Source organism: Saccopteryx leptura, chromosome 4, assembly GCF_036850995.1.
Source record: "Saccopteryx leptura isolate mSacLep1 chromosome 4, mSacLep1_pri_phased_curated, whole genome shotgun sequence".
Lineage (NCBI taxonomy): Eukaryota > Metazoa > Chordata > Mammalia > Chiroptera > Emballonuridae > Saccopteryx > Saccopteryx leptura.
In genome coordinates, this window is record NC_089506.1 from 37,999,494 (window position 1) to 38,019,721 (window position 20,228).

General features: G+C 40.9%; 1 protein-coding gene across 3 annotated transcripts in view; it reads right to left on the minus strand.

Moving 5' to 3' along the window:
- ARHGEF7 (Rho guanine nucleotide exchange factor 7) overlaps positions 1–20,228 on the minus strand; it is a 151,472-nt gene that overhangs the window by 38,271 nt on the left and 92,973 nt on the right. For all 3 annotated transcript variants that reach the window (XM_066380549.1, XM_066380547.1, XM_066380548.1), the window contains 3 exons: positions 13,179–13,273; positions 12,846–12,941; positions 564–686 (listed from right to left, as the gene is read on the minus strand). In XM_066380549.1, the coding sequence (XP_066236646.1) occupies positions 564–686; positions 12,846–12,941; positions 13,179–13,273 (314 nt within the window). The remainder of the gene's footprint in view (positions 1–563; positions 687–12,845; positions 12,942–13,178; positions 13,274–20,228) is intronic.

The following is a 20,228-nucleotide window of genomic DNA, read 5'->3' on the forward strand; positions in this document are numbered from 1 at the left end:
TTACTAATAAAAAGTTGTGCCTCTGCGCTCTCTAGTATCTAATGACTGCAACGTTCGTGAGTCTCCTTACAATTCTCTGGAAACATCACAGCCTTTTCTTCACAAACTAGCAGAAAATTTGTACATTCTGTTTCATGTGTTTTAATTTTGTTTCAGGTTGAAAAGCTAAAGCTAATGATCTCCAATTTAATGTTCAATATACCTATAAAACCCAGTCCTAATTTTAAATGACACATTTTCTCTTACAGCAAACCTATTCTCATGACTTCCAGTTTTATGGAGAAAGCGGTTCTGGCAGCGTGGGTTGTAGCTTGCGGCCACATCCCAGAATACTCCCTAGGCTCCTCCTACCCATTCTCCAAAGCACTCCAGGCTGAAGGGGAGACGTGGAAAAATATAATAATATGAACTTCAAAGACGTTTTACTAGCCCTTTACAGGCACTAATTTTTTAAGGGGCAATTAAAATTTTCACTCTTGAATAATCAAGTGAATATCAGCATTGTTTAGGAGGGTACCTGGAGAAGTCCTTTACTTTAAAGTAAGAAGTGTAAGTAAACCCACCTGTGCTCTGTGAGAACATTCACTGCAGATGGGTGATTGGCACAATACGCAAGGTACAAGGTTTTCATTTGTGGCATCAGATTTAAAAAGCAGCCTCCAACTCTCTGCTGAGCTTCAGGCAACCTGGAGACATGCAACACAAGGAAATAATCCTAAATTTTACAGACAGAAGGAAAATTGCTAAGTAACAAACAGACTATTTTCAGTAAGAAAGACCTCCTTGTGTACCACCTCTATGAAAACAGAGTATCCAGATCACAGAGGATGTGTGTTCATAGCACACCACAGGGAAAAGTACCTACCTTGAAAGCTGCTCTGCTACAGAACAGTGAACTAACCCCCAGCCATTTCTCCAGCATCCAGACGCCAGGACCTGTGCACAGCAGACCTACAAACCCATAAGCCTAGGTTTCTCTGGGCAGAGAGGAAAACAGATGTCCTAACACCTTACATTTTACAAAAACAAGAATTATAAAATGTGGCTATTTGGTTACTAAGGTTTTCTACCAAACTAGCATCACAATAGGCATACCAAAAATTAAAAGCCACCTTTCCCATCAGGTGAAGACTAGACTTTGAGCAAATCTGCCAACCCCTCTCCTTCCCAAATCCACACCATGGCGGTTGCCTTAATTCTTTAGAGGGCACAAATTCACAAAAACAAAAAGAACAGAAAAAGAGACAATCAGAATCAATTCTGGAAGCTGAAAAGCTGATGACAAGCAGTCATAACTGGGCCGGCAAATCCAACTTCAAAACCACACCTGAGTCCCCAGCAACCAGGCCAGCCTCTGCCAGTGGGGCCGCAAGCATAGCTGCTAAAGGTCTGCAGGCAGCCAAGACATTCACTGCCACGGTCCAGAAGGTCACTGGTGGAGCCTACCAGCAGTGACAGAGCAGGGGTCCTTAGAAAACAGGGATCATGAAAGGACACTGACCAACCCTCCCTCAGCCCACGTTTCCTCCTTTGCCCACGAGAAGCCCAGAGCACTGACAGGATTCCAATCTTCAAAGCAGCAGACCAGAACGGCCTTCTCTTCTCTCTAGGAAATCTGACCCAGAGAAAAAGTGACCAAAATATAGTAACACCAGGGGTTCCCCAACAAAACAGTCAACTAGTTTCAACCCACGGTCAGCACTTCCACTCAAGTGTCTTAGTGCACCAATCTTAATTGTAAGACACAGAGATAAAATGACCAAATACTTTTGGAAAAAAAAAATTTAACAAAAGCAAGGGAATACGAAGGGGGAAAATCATGCTAGTTACTCTTCAGGGAAAAGAAAATTCAAAAGAACTGTAATTAATCCTAAGAATAATAAATAGATCTATGAAAAAAGAAAAGGATGTTGTTGTTGTTGTTTGGGGGGGGGGGGGGCGTTCTATGGAAAGTAACCTCACAGAGTGATCTGATCACAAATTCCTAAATTCCTAACTGGCAGGTCAAGGAAGGCAGTCATGCCCAGGACTGTATCTTTTTAGTAAAAGGTTTATCTTCCCTTAAGCAAGCTCTGTCTGTTGTTTCAGTGCACTAGGTTAACACAACTTTTAAATAACCACCCTCAAGACGACAAAAAATCTTGTTAACAAATCTTGCTCTCTCCATCTTCACATAATCCTCCTGAGTTTCCTCCTTAATCTCAAATGTATTAAAAAAAAATCTGCAAACTGTTATTCCCAAAAGCATTTGTCTCTGCTGACAGGACATTCGCTCCAGGTGTATCCTCAGTTTGACTCAAATAAACTTTTATAAAAATTCTCTACAGGTTTGGACATTCTTACATCAACACTTTGAAAATAAGAACATTCAAGACAAAAGTAAAGGAGCTTCTGAAAATTAAAATGAAAGTACAACTGAAAAAGTCAGTAGGAAACCTGGAAAATGTTCTGCAATCTCCTGGATTAATGGGAAAGAAAATACTAGAAGACCAGGACAAGCAGTTCCAGATCAGGATAAAAATTCCAGATACAGAAAACAAACAAAATAGACAGAAGTAAATCAAAGAAATGAAAATAAAATTCGGCTAACAGACATGAATCTCCAGACAGAAGAAAGCTGAAGCGCCAGCCAGAGAGATGCAACATGACCCAAAGCAAACGCATCAGCACAGGAATCCGGAGTTCTAGAAGCAAGCGCACTAAAGCCTTTGAGGGAGAAATACAAGTTTCAAACAAGGAGTCAGAAATTTAAAAAAAAAAAAAAGACAAAAATTAGAATGACCTGGGATTTCTCAACACTGAACCTTAGCACATGGATAGACATAACTTCCGACAAGTCTGTCTCCCTGCATTGTTAGTATGAACACAGACTAACCGCCTTCCATGCACTCTTTCCTCAGGACGTTCCTGGAAAATGAGGAACTACAGCAACAAGAGAAGAAGACACCAGCACCCAACACAGAGGGGTGAAAGGCAGCAGGCTAACCATCAGAGGAGACCCCGAGATCATGTCGCAGGGCTAGAAATGAGAGCCAGAAGGCTCCAGTCCAGAATGATTTCTAGAATATAACATTAATAAGTACCTAATATATATGAGTATTTTCAAAAAAAATGAACATAGCCAGGAATAAATCAGTGATAGGTATGGGGGGGGGGGCAAATAAAAAATAAAGGCAATGTATCATCATTACTATCATGAGAAAAAGAGCAGGAAAGGCACACTATAACTCTGGCATAGAACATGGCTCACCTGTAAATGGCATTTACGTAATGCAGTAACCATTTAGCCCTGAACAGGCTTATCTGAGGTTTTATTGTTCATTTATCCTTATCTGAAGTCAAAGTAAACTAGCATCTGCACTGCTAGCTGACACTGTTCCAAGTGTGAACTCTTAAGTGGGTTTTCTAATAGCCTTCGGGAATTAGCCACAGTTGTATCTGCAAGATAAATAGTCACTGACCTAACAAGTAAACCTCAATTACTTAGACACTGGGAAAGATTAAAAGAGTAAGAAATCTTCTCTACCTTAAAAGAGAATGCAATCTTTTTGGGTAATATGAAACAAGTAAAAAATAAAGGGAATACAAGACAGCGGAAGGTGCCTCACTATTATGATGCAAACTGCTGCCAGTGCAGAGGGACACAAACCCTCCTGGAGAGGGCACGAGGGCCAGCATCCTCTCTAAATCACCTGAAGACCAGTCATCACACACAGCAAGGTGCTGCACTAGGAGACACACTGGACAACCTGCTATCAGGATCCAGACACCTAACATACATCTATTTTGGAACTATTACACACCAACATTTGAGCAGGTGATGCTCATACGCAGGGACACAGTGAAAAAACTGAACCTGGCTCCTAGAATGGGAGTGATCCAACAGGGAACCCTGAGTGCCGAGCTGAGGGGCTGAAATTAACTGCAGTGATGGGATGACATAGTTTTATGAACATGAGATGAACAGTCAGTGATGTGCACATGGAATGATGAATTATGATGATTTTATAACACTGCTCAGTGCTATGCCATATACCATGTTATGATTTCACTTCCCACGTGGTCCAACACCACAAGCCCTGATGAATTCAAAGAAGAATGGACCTAAACTCTAGATCAATGGATTTTCATTTATTTCATCAGTTAATTAAATTAAGTTATATTTTAGTATGGCTTATACATGAACAGTTTCTTTTACTACACAAGGTTTTGTTTCCTTGTTTATTCGGCCCCACTAAATCTGGCCCTAGAGTTTAATTACCTCTCTCAACCCAACTCTACAAGAATTCACTATACTTGCCATTACCATATAAATGGTTTTACAGTTTAACAGCCTCTGTAATCCATACTCACTAGATAGCATCAACAGACGGAGCTCAGAAAGGTTACATGAGTCACCCTAAGACTGGAACCTAGATCATGTGCCAACATGTCTCACACATAACACCTTCTAGGATCACTAAATCAATGGAACAAACAAGCAAAACTTAACGAAGATCACAGTGCAGACTACAAGAATAAAAATAGAAGATTTTCTTTCTGGCTCTCTCTTGTGCTTCTAGAGGTTGTTTCTCAGAGGCAGTGCATGCAACACGATGTTAAGGCCAGGTGCAAAGGAACAAATGGTGCAGAGGGCTGTTGCCGTCAGCCACTTCCAACTGCAGCCTCCTGGTAGTACTGTACTAATACCAAGATCTAATAGTGGGTCGGTATTATCAATGGTCTGAAACAAACAGGGTCTTATTGATGATCTGACAACAGTTGTGCTGACAAAGAATCCAGTCTCTAGTCTTTGCAATAAGAATAACAGCAAAAAGTACAAGGAGATACCCAACGGGCCTTCTTCCTTTCCCTAAATGAAAATAATTAATCCTAGGAAAAACTGTTGCAAAATCACAAAAACTGATAAAACAATTTTCTCCCATAACACATTTATTCCTTTTGGTATTGCTACCTAGATAAAATGTTCACAATTCACTAACTACAGATTTCAGAGAGGCGACTAAGATCGACAAGAAGACATCACTATGAACGGGGTGAACTTCAGTACACTTCATTGTTCTCAGTGAAGTCCACAGAGTCTGTCTGCAAATGACAGGCAACTTCAAGAAGAGACTAGTAAGCAGCCCCAGGTCCCCACAGAGGGAGGGGCCTCAGGGGCCTCGGAAACCACAGCCACACAAAAACCACAGCTATGGTTGCAGATGGTCCATGGCAAGTCTTTTCTGGGGACTCAAAAACCTAAACATGGGCCACTACTTCAAGGATGCCAGAGCCCCAGGAAGGGAGCAGAATCTGAGACCCCTCCCACAGCTCTCTTCTGACCAGTAGTCAGCCTTCTCGAGCTCCCTCCCTGGGTCATCTGCTTATGTCCCCTGTACCTGCCACTGGTTTGCCATCACTTTCTAAATTCCTAGACGTCTGACATTCTAGCACTGGACATGTGCTCTGAAATCAAGTTTCTATGCGATCACGCAGTCAAAACAAGAAGAGAAATTATGAGAAAAGCTACTCAGGGGCCCCCCAGGTGACAACGAATAACCCAGGGGCAGAGGGTCGGTCTCTGCAGACGCCACTTCCTCTGCTGACTCACAGGAGGTGAACCCCATGACCTGAATGACATGGGTCAGTGCCTGCTTCTACAAATGTGCACAATTAACCCCATATCACCTCCAGATAAGCTCCAGGCCTATGCCCTGCTTCTTAGGATGGCCCAGGCAGAATGAGAAGTGAGCTCTGGGTCTGAGTCTGCTCTCCAAAGTTATATATCTCTATATCACCCAGGCTTGCTATTATTTGGACAGTTTAAAAAGATAGCTTTCAAAAAATAATAAACTACATCCTCCAGTTTAAACCTGTATTTTAATAATAATATAAAACAAATACTATTTTGTTGTGAAATTGTTATTATACAGGTCCAAGCAGTATTTACAAAAATAAAATTTAAATCTTAAGGTAAGCTTTATAATTAACTTTTGAACAAAATCATGACTGTTTATTTAACTATAATAATTACATTAAATACTTATATAAAATATTCTCTTTAACAAACTGATTTTTGTCATAGATAAGGGAACTCAGTCTACTGAGGTCTACAATACACTGAAAAAGAGTTAGCAACTAAAATAAAACCCAAACTTGCATGTAAACAAATGCAAGGGAAGAAGTGATACATATTCACTGGGTCTGAAAACACAAGCAGGATTTAACAAAAGAAGATGGTGAACCCACAGGAATAGAATGGCAGGGAAAGCCAGTGCGAAACCACATTTGTCGGCTCCCCAGGGGACAGAGGTAAAGGCTTTCTCTCTGAGTTAAGGCACAACGAGGGGAAGGGGCAGGAGAAAAGTCTGAAGCCACAGGACAAGAGCCCACCTGAGGGACTACCATAAATATCAAAACTTTGGACCTGATCTTCTAAACCAGCTTCCACTCCCTCAAGATGTCCTATTCAAACACCTCAAAGACAGGTTTATAAACACTGCTGTGAACAAACAGCTGGGAGCCATCCGGAGTTTCCTGGTGGGATGCTGACCGAACAAGGCCCGCTTCAGAAAGAGCCTGGGCTGGTGGAGAGATGGATGTGCAAGGGCCAACTGGAGGCCCGAGCCTGGTTAGGAGACTCGGTGCAAGGACAGGGAGGACGAGATGACCTAAGCCCAGGCAAGTGTCAGCAGTAAGGGTAGTACAGGGGCACAGCCAAGAAGAAAGGAAGCCTTAAGAGAGGTGTCCATGGTTTCTAGAAAGAACTGACAGGTGGGCAGTGGAATCTTGAACTAAGATAGGGACAGAGGAAAAAGGGGGCAACAAGGGGTGAAGAAAGGCAGCGACAATGACGAGGATTCCTGCTGAGCTGAGCTGAAGGGCTCTAAGGAGATCAGCACAAAAATATCGAGCAGACTACTGGGAACACAAATCAAAAGAAAAGGTCAGCTCTGGGAAGGCAGATATAAGAGGCAGAAGCCAAGAGCTGGCTTTGACCCTGGGGATGGCGGCCACAAAAAGCAGGAGAGAGGGCTCCGCACAGCCGTGAGGACCTGCAGCAGGTAAAACGGGCCAGAAGCAACCATGTGAGACAAGGAAACAAGGTGGCCAAAAAAACAAAAGAAAATTCCTACAACTGCAATCACTCTGCCTCCCAAAATGACCATTTATAATGTTGTTAGTCATCCCAAACATTTCTTCCCTAAACACTGAGTTATTTTCACTTTCACATTCCAAGTGAATCTCTCCTGACTTTTTGACATAAATACAGACTCCTTTCAAGTAACTGATGAGAATAAGATTAAAAATATTTTGCTGCTTTCTACCACTCCAGATATAGGCAATAATGGTCTTAACTAGCTGGTGGTTAAAAATAAGTTGTCTTCTAGACCACTGAATTCACTGAAGTGTTCTCTAGTTCCAACATGATTCCATGGCTAGTCACCTGCCCGTTAGCTATCTCCAAAAATAACATGGCAAGAAAAAAAAGAACTGAGAAGAAAGCACAATTTTATCATCATCTTCTATAGAACAATTTTGCCCAGAAGAAGATAGTAATATCTAAAGTTATATACCCTATATGTTTCCTTTAATGTCCTATAGTAGTCTGCAAGCAGAGAGTAGAACCAACAGAAGAGAATGCCGCAGAACTGAAAGGGTGAGGGGAAAGGTCAATGTGAAGGGAAAGAGACCTTTCCTTCAAGATGCCAACAATTCACCCAGGGACCTTCAAAATCAGGGTTTTATTGATTACTAAATTACAAATGGCTCTAACAGAATTGGGAGGTATTGCTGCAAAAAGTAGGAAGAATGAGATTGTTGCAAAAAAAATAAAAAGAATGCATTTCCACAGGGAGAAACAAACCCCAAACCCCCACCACCACCTGCTGACTTTTGGTTAATCCTCACAGTATATACTACCATCCCCATTTTAATTTTACAGATGAGAAAATAAGATATAAAGAGGCAAACACCCCTGGGGCAGGACACTACAGCTCCCAAATCTCTACCTCCAATCTTATGTGATTCCAGGGCTGGCCAACTGCCTGTCAGACATACTCACTAGAAGGCACACCAACACCTCAAAAGGAAATTATTATCTTATCCTAAGTCCTTTTCTTAGTTTTGCCTTCATATGTTAGTGACACCAGTATCTCTCTCCATCAATTCAACTCAAGAAGCACAGTGTTTTTAACTGTCATCAGAGCAAAAGCTGAAAATCATAAAAATAGTTTCAACCATTTTTTAATTAAAAAAATAGTTCAAACAATTAACTAGCTTAGAAACTATCTCTAGAGAAATAAATTCTTTAAGATCTACTGATTTGATGATCTAACACCAACCATTTATTGAAAATTTACTATATATTAGAACTATAGAAGTAAATAACTGGGAATATAAAGAGTGAGACACTACCTACCTTGTCCTCTAATAGTACCCATGAGCCATAAGAGTCCAGATTTTGTCCAAAATGGGTATTTTTCCCTTAGTCTTCCACAGATGATGGCATTCTATAAATTCCATTTCCTGATACTAGGGACTATCATCTGTTAGTTACCATTTATAAACCTGTGTGAATCTTTATGGTGAAAAGGTACCCCATACATCACATAAAGCAACAGCAAGGAAGTCATGAGACATTTTTATTAACACAACTGGATTGTATCAGATTTAAACTTAGATGTATTTGTCAGCCCTGAATCTTGTGATAGGGGCCAAAGAAGCATGAAGCATATGAAAAAGAGAAAGGGGAAAAGGAAGGACCTGGAAAATGGGGACAGAAAGGGAAAAAACCCCAGAACACTCACCGAGGAGTGGTGGAGTGGCTTACATCCACCCCATGCAACATACACCAAGTTCCACAAACACACACACACACACGAAAAGTTCCAGGCACAGGACCGGATTCTGGGGTAAGTCAGGTGCACCAGCTATCTCAAGAGCTGCCTAAGGACAAACACATGAAACCTGGTTACCTCTGTTGTCTGCCTGCCTTCACCTAAAGAATTACATGATATTTCAGTGCTTTTTTAAGAGGGGATATTAGAAGCACATCACATCATTACCAAAATGAATAATAAAATCTGGTGCAATAACAAGGACATTATGGAAAAGAACTTTTGAGATTTTTATTTTTCCACAGAATTTAACCTGCTTTCCATCATAAAATACAAGCAAACTCACAATTTACAATGAGTTTATTTGAAAAGTTGTTTTGAAGTCATTGTCAGATTCTCAAGTCTCATTAAATTATAATATAGTTAAGAATTATAGTAAGTCATTATATTATAGGAATCATTCTATCATATAAAATATATTTCAGAGAAAAACTGCATTTCAGAAAGTACTTTGGAAAGCACTACCCATCTCCTCTGTCCCAGAGTCCTGAATGCGAGCCCAGGGCCTGTCTACCAGAGTAGGGGAGAATCCACTGGCAAAAATGCTGCTAAGAATCAAAACTGTAAGAGTCCTGGGAACCAGTGTGTCTTTCACACGACAGTAACTGGAACTGGAATGTAGGTGTTAGGGCCTGGGGGCTTTGGATTCAGACCACCAGTTACTAGCTATGTGACCTTAGGAAAGGACCTTTGATTCTTAGCAGCATTTTTGCCAGTGGATTCTCCCCTACTCTGGTAGACAGGCCCTGGCCTCGCATTCAGGACTCTGGGACAGAGGAGATGGGTAGTGCTCTCCAAAGTACTTTCTGAAATGCAGTTTTTCTCTGCATTTATCATCATTTTAAAAATGTTAATAGAGCAAATTGCATAAGTATGTTTAAAAAAAGTCTATAGTTTATTTTGTTTTGAATTGTGAGCATGATTATTACAGAAATCATGCTTCCAAGGAGCCTACAACACAAAAGAACCATGATTTGAGAAATAGGAACAAGACTGGGTTCTATGTACATCTAGGTAATTTCATTTCTGGTTGTAACCAAGTAACTCCTTTCAAACTGACTACCTGAAGGCACCAGAGAGCACTCAGAAGTATGAAGATTCTAGAAGAGGTCTGGCATTTGGAGAAGAAAAGGGAGGAGGACCTATCTCCTGTTTTCTCTGCTTTTAAGCCAATTGTCTAAGTCTATCATGTGGAATAGCGAAACTCCAAGAGAAACCACAAGGTTTGGTTCAACCTCAGCTGCTGGGAGTTAGGGGAAACCCAGAAATGAGAGTTAGAGAACGCAACCCTGAATTTTGTCTCTGAATTCTGCCCAAATCTCTGATAACTTTCAGAATATTCATGGTCTTTAAAAGAAAGAAAGGAAACAGTTGATAAGGAAAGCTAGTCTCAAATGTTTTATTTCATTACGGAAAATTCAACAACCCATATCTATGGTCATGCCAAATTCAGAGACAAAGACTGCACTTAGAACATACTAATGATATAGTAGGCAGCTAGAAAGACATGAGCAGAGTAGGAACAATAGGCCAGGTACAGAGGTCACCAGGGCAGAAAGCCCCAGGTAACTTAACAATGGTCAAAACTGGGAAACAATTATTGAAGGTGGGACCTCACCCCCAGGGTGACCTTTCTTCCCCTAGCATATCACTAGTCATGTGGTTTAGATCGCTCTGACCTTTCACATGGCTGGACATGCAGTTCAGACTGTCCCCTGACCTTTCCCTCCCCTGGTATGTCGTTAGCCGTGTGATAGGCACCCTGAGAGAAAGAACAGGGGGCTAGAGAATAGCCCCATTCTGACTCCCATAGAAGCCCTTAAGCATTAAGCCCTCAGGATAAGGTTCTGACCCCCATCAAACAAATAATCTTACGAACAAGGCCTCAGGTCTACTGACCACAGAGACAGAGTTTTGGTCAAATTAAAGATAACATCTAGACCTCAGTTGTGTTTCAGCTCCGGGCCCAGGAACGCAGCAAAACCAGATAATGCCATGGCTGACATCAGGACTAGCTGCAATGACCAATGACCCCCCTGGTGCCAACCAATCAGTAGAGACCATAACCCTTAAAGGACACACCTGGAAAGCTGATTACTATTCTATTGAGATCCTCCTGAGACCTCTCCCAAATCCCTGTCTTTAGAAAATAGATAAAACTACTTAAGATGAAGAACCCTAGTGCTCTCTCTCGCTCTACCATCCATGTTGTTGACAGTTAACGTTCCTTTACTACCCTGAATTTCAGTTTTTAAATCTATACTGTGAGGATAGTAATATCTGCTCTATTTCACAGGACTGACATGAGGCTCACATAAGGTATTGCAAAATGTACTACATAAGTGCTAATTTAGTCCACATTACCTATAACCAGTGGGAAAGGAGAAGCAAACATTTACTCCCATTTTGTGCACAACAGTGCTGGCGTCTTGCAAACAATCCAAACTGCTGCCAAATGATCTTCATTCACAAAGAGAAAAGCAAAGTGATTTTCAAACTAATCTTTTTATGATCATATAAGTAATGTCATTTTATGCAAACCAAAAATGCTGCACACCGCCACCCCAAAAACTATGAATTTGTTTGAGAGCCAATATTTAGTCACGCTGACACTCAGCTTTCCTTGCCACACCTTCCAATAGGAAGTGCCTTCATGAAACCCCGAAGCCAGAGCAAAGTGAGCACCTCCTCTCAGCATGGTAAACTGTTCCCAATGTGGAGAACTGCTAGCACGGAGGGCAGGCCACCCCTACCACTTCCAACACTGAAAAGGCGGGAAGGAAAACCAGAGACCAACGAGAGAGAAAATTTTCTGGTTGTAAGGCCGGTGGCCATGGCCATGCAGGTTCCTATTGGAATGAGACAGTAAAGGAACTGTGGAGCTGGAAAAGGATGGGCCAAGAGTCTCACAATGGCGGGCAAGCAAGCAGGCAGGAAAACCATTTCTCTCCCTCAGAGGCTGACAAGCAAATGGGGGGAGAGGGGGTCTTCTCTGGCAAACAATGTCCCCTCCCCATGGCAGCAGGCGATCTTCAATCTACAACCTGCTGCCCTGAGACAAAGCACCCACAGCCTTACAGAGACTATCCACGTGGTGCTGCCCGTGCTCATGCACCAATCAGGCAAAGTACAAGCAAGCAAGCCTAATACATTTGTTTGCCCAACACTGGTCCTTTAGGTGGCTACAAAAATAAAGATAATGCAAAATTAAATGTGTTAGCTCCCTTTTCAAGCCCACAAATAAACATCAAATATCACCGGTGGACTAAAATCTCAAAACTTTCCAGATGCATTATGACATATTATAACACCCAGCAGGCACTTAATAAATATCCTTTAATGTCTGATGTTAACAAAGAACATAAAATAGTCACACAGAAAAAAAATCTCATGTCCACTCATGAACATACATGTCCCCCACCACAGGGGAAAATATCTTGGAAAAGTGAAAAAACCAAGTTCTTAATACGTCCAAAAAGCACATTATGTATATAAGTGCTTTACAATTTCTCAGCTTCCGGACGACCAGGAGCAACGTGTGCTGGAAGAGGATGCCGGGAAGGCCTGGCTTCCAAGGCTGTGCGCGCGCACACCTCCCATACAGCACACAGAGGCCCACAGGAAACAAGCCACTGGCGCCTCTCTGCTCTTTCTCACGCCAGCCTCTCCTCTTCAGGGCTTATTCATCCCCCACTTTACCCCAACACCTTAAAAATCATTGCTCACGTGAAATCGTTCTCCTTTCTCTGACTAATCCATAGACCCCTCCTTCTAAGAACACTACTGTAAAATTTAGATATTCTAAAACACAGCTTTTACTATAAAAGATAATATGCCTTATAAATTCAAAATAACCTAGTTTCCATCTTTGGAAAGGTAAATTCTAAAAGTAAGTTAAACTTGATCCTTTAAAAATGCCAGTTATACCAATCTAAATTTTGTAAATTTTAGCATCTTACTTACTTGGTGCATTCTTCTAAAGACTGTACAAGCGTTTGCTGGAACGAACATATTTCTTCTAGATTTCCCATTAAATATGAAGTGTTTGCTGAACTTAACCTAGAGCCAAGAAAAATAACAGTAAAAATATATCAACAGTTTTACTTATATTCCTCTCCTCTCCCATCCCTATGCCCTATTAAAGTCTTAATCTAACAAACAGATTGCTTATCCTCTAAGGCAAACTGGAACACTAAATTCTGTTCTAATACTTCACTCGCTAGTCTCCAAAACTACAAGGGAATAGCCTAAGGTGACAACTACTCTACAGTTAACACAATTTATCATCTAACTTACTTCTCACTGGTCTGCAATGGCCGTAGATAGGTTGAAAGCACAGTCTGAAGTTCTTTAGAATATTCATTTTCTGTTTCCAAAATATTCTGTAGCACCTACAATAAATGATGAATAAGTATTATTTGACATTAAGATTTATAAGCTTTTGAAAGTTCACCATTGTTCAATTCAGTGTTGCTTCTATATAATACTGTTTAATATCATCGATCCCTATGATTAACTATTAAATCCATTAATTACCATCACCACAGTTACACTACTGACTTCATCTTACTGCCAAGAATACTTGACACAAGTATACCTAAAATGAGGGAAGCTAGAATCAATTCCTTCATCCAGTAAGAAATGCCAAGTCTATAGATAAAAAGGAATCACTTGTAATCACAAAAGCACAGATGCATGGATGAATCTCTAAACATTACGTGGTGCAAAAGAAACCATTCACAAAGAGCACACCCTGCATATTCCATTTATAGTTAAGTCCAAGAATGGACAAAACTAATCTACAATGGCAGAAATCAAAATGGAGGAAAGGAGTGTAACAAGGGAGAAAGGGCATCAGATAAATTTCTAGAATGATGGACATTTCCCATATCGTGATTTGGGTAGTTGTTACATATACACTTGTCAAAGCTCACTGAACTGTGTACCCTTAAAAATCTATACATTTTAACATATATAGAGTATATTTCAACTGAAAAAGAATAGTTTATTCCTTAAGACTGCATCTAGGAAATCTAAATCAATTTCTGGGAACTATAGACCTTCATTAGAGAATATGATAGTCTCAGATCACCTTACACACATTTATTAAAATTAAGGGTCTACCAATATAACACAACCTTTAAATAGCCACTACCGGCACCCTCATTTTACTGCGCTTCTCTTTATTGTGCTGCACAGAATTTCTGTTTCTTTTGTTTGTACAAACTGAAAGTAAGATCCTCCTCTACCAGCAACAGAGATGACAACTATTGCAATACGTGCTTTCTGGAACTAAACCCACAATATCTCTAAGGTATGCTTGTATTTTATTTAAAGATAGCAGATTAATTCTAAATCAACTTTAAAATTAAAATGTTTCATGCTACCCAGTAGTAGTGCAGCAATTCAGCCAAAAATCACTAAACTCCTAAAAACTGAAAGGTAAAGTGCAAAACAGCTGAACTAAAGCATAAGCCTCTTTCTATTAGTAATGACCAAGAGCAAAGCCTCCTCAAAGGACAAAGCGAGAAGGTGCTGAGGTCTGCAGGTGGAGCCAGGATGTACAGGCAGGCCTAAGACTAACTGCCAGTGCCAGCACCGAGTACAGTGCTCTACACACAGTAACTCTAATCCTCAGAAAACCTTTTCTTTTTACAGAGGAAAAGATTGAAGTCTAGAGAGATAAGTAATTTATCCAAAATCAAACAGCTAGTGAATAGCAGAGCAGAATGTGAGCCTAGGTCTCTCTGATACTACCCGACATTGCCTTCTCCAGCTATCAGACTAAGGCAATGGTTCTCAAAGTGTATGCCCTAGACGATTTCCAGGTGTGCCCTATGGTATTCCAGAGAAATATGTGCCTGTTGGGGACCAAAAAACCAACAGGGTTTCTGGAGTTTAGATTTTGGGGGGACAGAGGTATGGGGAATTGGCTGTAAGCTGACAGTCTGCCCAACCCCCCACCTCACTTGCCTGCTTAGGTTGCAAAACGCTGTTAAGCTGTGGTGCTGGATTACACTACCCCCCATGTTCCCCAGAAAGACTGGAGGCAAGTTTCTTCTATCCTTTGTTTGGTGTAAAGTTAAGATGGTATGTATGGTGGGGGTTTTGGATTGATGATTAAACATAAGGAATTGTCTCTTGAAGCCTTATGGATTTCTAAAAAAGAAGAATGTGTGGCAATATCTAAAAAAGCTTTGAACATTTTACTACAATTTTCAACATTCTATTTACATGAATTAGGATTTTCTACCCTCAACACAATTAAGAGTAAAAAGAGAGGAATTCTTTAATGTATTGACAAGGAAATGAGAGTTTGCTTTTCAAATATATGCCCAAACATTGAAGAAATCACTAGGACATATCAGGCTCATGTTTCCCATAAACACAAGAATGAGAAAACTGAACACATTCACACCGTGACCTGCCAAATTTACTAAATATTACTAAGAATGTATATATATAAAAAGATAACATTTTGGTTTTTTATTTTTTTTTATTAATTTTTAGAGAGGAGAGAGTGAGAGAGAGAGAGAGAGAGAGAAGGGGGAGGGAGGAGCAGGAAGCATCAACTCCCATATGTGCCTTGACCAGGCAAGCCCAGGGTTTTGAACCGGCGACCTCAGCATTTCCAGGTTGACACTTTATCCACTGCGCCACCACAGGTCAGGCGGTTTCTTATTTTTTAACCTCTCTTTTTTATGATTCTAAAAAGCATAATTCAAAAAATGTAACATAAAAATGTTTTTTAATGTCAGAAAAAAATTAAGCCCTGGCCGGTTGGCTCAGCGGTAGAGCATCGGCCTAGTGTGCGGAGGACCCGGGTTCGATTCCCGGCCAGGGCACATAGGAGAAGCGCCCATTTGCTTCTCCACCCCTCCGCCACGCTTTCCTCTCTGTCTCTCTCTTCCCCTCCCGCAGCCAAGGCTCCATTGGAGCAAAGATGGCCCGGGCGCTGGGCATGGCTCTGTGGCCTCTGCCTCAGGCGCTAGAGTGGCTCTGGTCGCAATATGGCGACGCCCAGGATGGGCAGAGCATCGCCCCCTGGGGGGCAGAGCACCGCCCCTGGTGGGCGTGCCGGGTGGATCCCGGTCGGGCGCATGCGGGAGTCTGTCTGACTGTCTCTCCCTGTTTCCAGCTTCAGAAAAATGAAAAGAAAAAAAAAAAAAAAAAAAAAAATTAATTTTGTATTTATTTCATTTAATTACCATAAAATCATGCTTGAACTTTATATTTTTTCTTTAATATTTGACTTATTATAACATATTTTTCAAAAATTTGTATATAGTACCCCTATAATTATATGTAGAATTTTAAATGTACCCCGACTTCAAAAAGTATGAGAACCACTGGACTAAGTGTAGGAGTCAGGGCTCCCATGAGACCTGACATGAATAAAGAAAATGGAATCCCTTCCTCAACTATCTTTTTCACTCCCTGTTAAGAGCCAGCACCTTCTTTCATCAGGAAGTCTACTACATGTATTTCCTGAGGATCTACTACATGCCCTAACGTGTACCAGCTATGTCTTCAAAAATTAACAAGTCATCCTAATGTAATCATACAAAAGAAACTGTGTGGAATAAAGCTATCAAGCATACTCAGTTTTTGCACTGATTTTTGATAATCAAATGTATGTTTAAACATTTAAGAAAAAAGTTATCGTTAAGCTAAAATCATAAGAGCATTAATAAATGCAACCCAGATTATTCTGTTCACTACTGTTTTCTGTGTACTCTGAGAAGAGACTACAGTCACTCATGAGTAAATGCAAACCTGATTAAATAACATACTACACTAGTTAATTTGAACAGAATCAGAGGTTCTTTCACTGTGACACTGAACACTGGTTTCACCCCTGAATGGGTCTATTCATGGAAGACTGGTGGAGTGAGCCAGAGGGAGGAGGGGCCACTCCAGAGTGCATTCCTTTGTGCAGGAATCTGGGTGGTGATCCTATGATTCTAATGTCTTCCTTCGAAGAAATACTCATTAGACACAAATGTCAAAGGACTAGTGGACAGAGAACACAATGTGACACCAGCCACTGCATCATCAGAAAATTATACTTAAACATCTTATCCTTCAAAAATAACGAGAAGTAATAAGCCAAATATAATGGGTCACTGAACTAAAAATAAAACGTCACAAATGAGTACGACAAAAAATCCTTTTTCAATATATTAAAACAAAGGTTATAATACATGAGTTCATGTCTTAAGTACAAATATTAGGAATTATTAGCAATACTGCTTAGAGCATGCTTGAATACCTTAAAATCTATTAAAACAGCTCATAGGTGACATTAAAGAAAAACTGTGCAAGAAAACATCGCCAATACGGGTGGAAGAATAAAATGGCATTTCCTCAATGGGAGTATTAAGCACAGCAAGCAGCTGTCAAAGCTTCCGTAAGAATGTACCAAAAACAACACTTGACCAAAAAGCTACATTCATTAAGGCAGTTAAGTTGGTTCACTTGTACTGTCATAAGCATTATCTTCAAATAAGTTCTAAAGACATTATCTAACTCTCCATCTAAACAATCCAAGTTACACTTAGCTTTTCCACCAACGCAGGACCAAGACTTGGCTAACTTGAGTCAGACTGACGCTGCCTGTCCACTCTGCCAGGAGGCCACACAGCCCTCTTCCCTAAGCTCATCAGCACACCTGTGCACTCCAGTCATCACCTTTCTTCTCTTTCTTGGCTTCTGCACACTCTGGCTGCTGCAGGACCCCATGACACCTAACAGCCAGGTTGCCAAAGCTCCATCACACGAAGGCAGGATACCAGCGAATGCGTGCAGTTTTCACAGAAAGAGCAGTCTTTACTCCACAGCCGTGAAGAACGACCCAGCCTGAGCTCGGCCAGCATGAATTCTCCCTGAGGCTTAAAGGCGTGGAGAACTAAGTCCAGTCAAACAATGGTGCCACACAGAAGGAGGACATCAGGCAAGCCACACAAACAATCCCTGAACTATCTATCAGCCATTACAGCAAACCAAAACAAAGAAAGACTGATTTCAAGTTAACTTGCAGACATACAGAAACTGATTTTATTATTACCAACATTAAAAGAGCATTTTCATGTCGCTGATTTTACAAACAAGTTACAACTTTCATTGAAAATCTTGGTAGGTATCATGTTTTATATTATATGGCATTTATAGTCGTTTAAAAGTAAATGAACTACATATAAGAAATAAATAACATTAGGTAATTTTTAAAGATTTGACCCAGATAAAAAATTATCATAAATTAAAACCAAATTTCAAAAACATAATCCTGGTTCATAAACACAATGGGAAAAAATAAAGAATGGCACAACTGTCCAAACCCCTCTCCCACCCACCTAATCAGACCCTCCCCACACAAGGAAAAATAATCAAGGCACGTTACTTTTCTACCCAGGCTATTTAAACTGTAGTTAGTACTTAAATTTTCAAACAGTTAATTACAAGATAGGACTTGAGCCGCTAATAAACAGCCAGCCTCTCGGGAAAAGAGAGGAAGGGAAGGGCGGTGCTGCTGGAGGAAGCAGTTCCCACAGCTCTCCCGGCCCCACGCATCCAGAGGCCGCAAGAACACAGAGGAGCAACCCCACTCCCACAGCCACTGACAATTACTGATTTAATGCAGTTTGTTTACCTCTACATGTTCTTAATACTTAATAACATTAACTCTTAAAAAGTTTGGAGGCACCATGTAAAATGTTTTATGTTACTGTATCTATGGAAAGAAGTTATGTTATTACAGTATTTCTTTGAGTGTTCACAAGGTTAAAGGTTCACTAATACAATAGCTACAGCAAAGGCTTCAGGTTCACCATGATGGATGTCACCACAGAAAGCTGGCCTTAGCAAGCACGCTGATGAGCATGACCGCACCACGATGTGTGCCGAGCTAGCCTTGAGAGCAGGGCAGACCTGGGCACAAACCTGGCTCTGCTATGTCCTACTTGTCTACGGGTCTGCCTCCTTTCTTACAAAAAGAGATTTCTTTCTCAAGAGTGTCAGCTCCCTGATTTAAGGTGAAAGGAATCTTCCAAACCACCTGGTACAGCCTTCCAACCCCAACCTGGAATCCTATTTGGAGCTACTTCTTATATAACTCTATTAGTGAGGCGGTAATTATTTTACAAGATGGCCTTTTCTATGATTAAATAACTCAGTTCTTCATTTACCAAATGTTGAGCTCCTACTCTATGCCAGGCTACTGCTACCACGTAAAAACCTTCACACCGATCTTGATCCATGTAAAACAAAGAAATTATATAAAAACAACGGGAGCAAAATTTGTCAAAGACATCACCAGACCCACCCCTCAACCGTCCATAGGAAATGTGGGGAGGATTTAAGAGAGAAGGGCAACAGCTCTCTAAGAGAGCCATAGGGAACAAAGTTGCATAATACCCAGAGCACATGAGATAATGAACCTTATCCACACACAGGCCTGGGCAGAGACATCAGATGTCAAAGGATTAAAAAGCCATCTTGATAAAGATGGAGAGAAGCCAAAGAACAAGTAAAAGGTAAAAGCAACAAAACTAGAGCTGCGGTGGGGCTGCTTGAAATACACGTACAAGGTCAAGGTCAGGGCAGAGAGTCAGGCCTTCTCCTTGGCCCAGCATGCCAAGGTTGCAAGCATCTCCTTGGCCTAGCATGCAGAAGTTCCAGGCATCCCAAGAAGCAAAGGGCAAAGACAGGTTACTATTTCTCTGGAGCACAGAAAAAGGTTCAGGCAAGTTTGCTACAGCATTTTATGAAAGATGCATGCCTATTTTGGACATTTATTAAAATTAGTGACTGCTATCTATTATGTCAAATTTAGGGCAAAAGCTACCCTCTGCCTTTTCAAGATATTTGGCATGAGTGAAAGGAAAACTGTTTGCTCTTCCTGTACATAAATAGCACTGACATAACACCTTTAAGTCAAAGTGTTTGTTCAATAAAACGAGGAAAACAAAACCATAATGTATCACTGAACATGTAAGGTGGTCAGAAGAACCTATAACTTCCCAGATCAACATTATTTAAGAAACCTCATCCCTAATGATGACTGAGGAAACTCCTGATCCCTTAAAAAGAGGTGATTCAAGACCTTTCACTCTCTCAGGGTGGGCATCAGCCTCTACTACAGAAGTGCTTTCCTTCATCTCTATCAGGAAAGATGTCTGTTACCACCCTGCAGGTGCAGTTAATGTTCTTACATTGTCAAAATCTATCAAGTTCAGGCATGTCACAAACATGTTTTCTTTAATTATACGATCCTGTCACCCTTGACTACAGCTCTCCCAGGTGATCCTTAAATGCAATGCTTATTTGCAAACAGAAGGTATGGTGGCC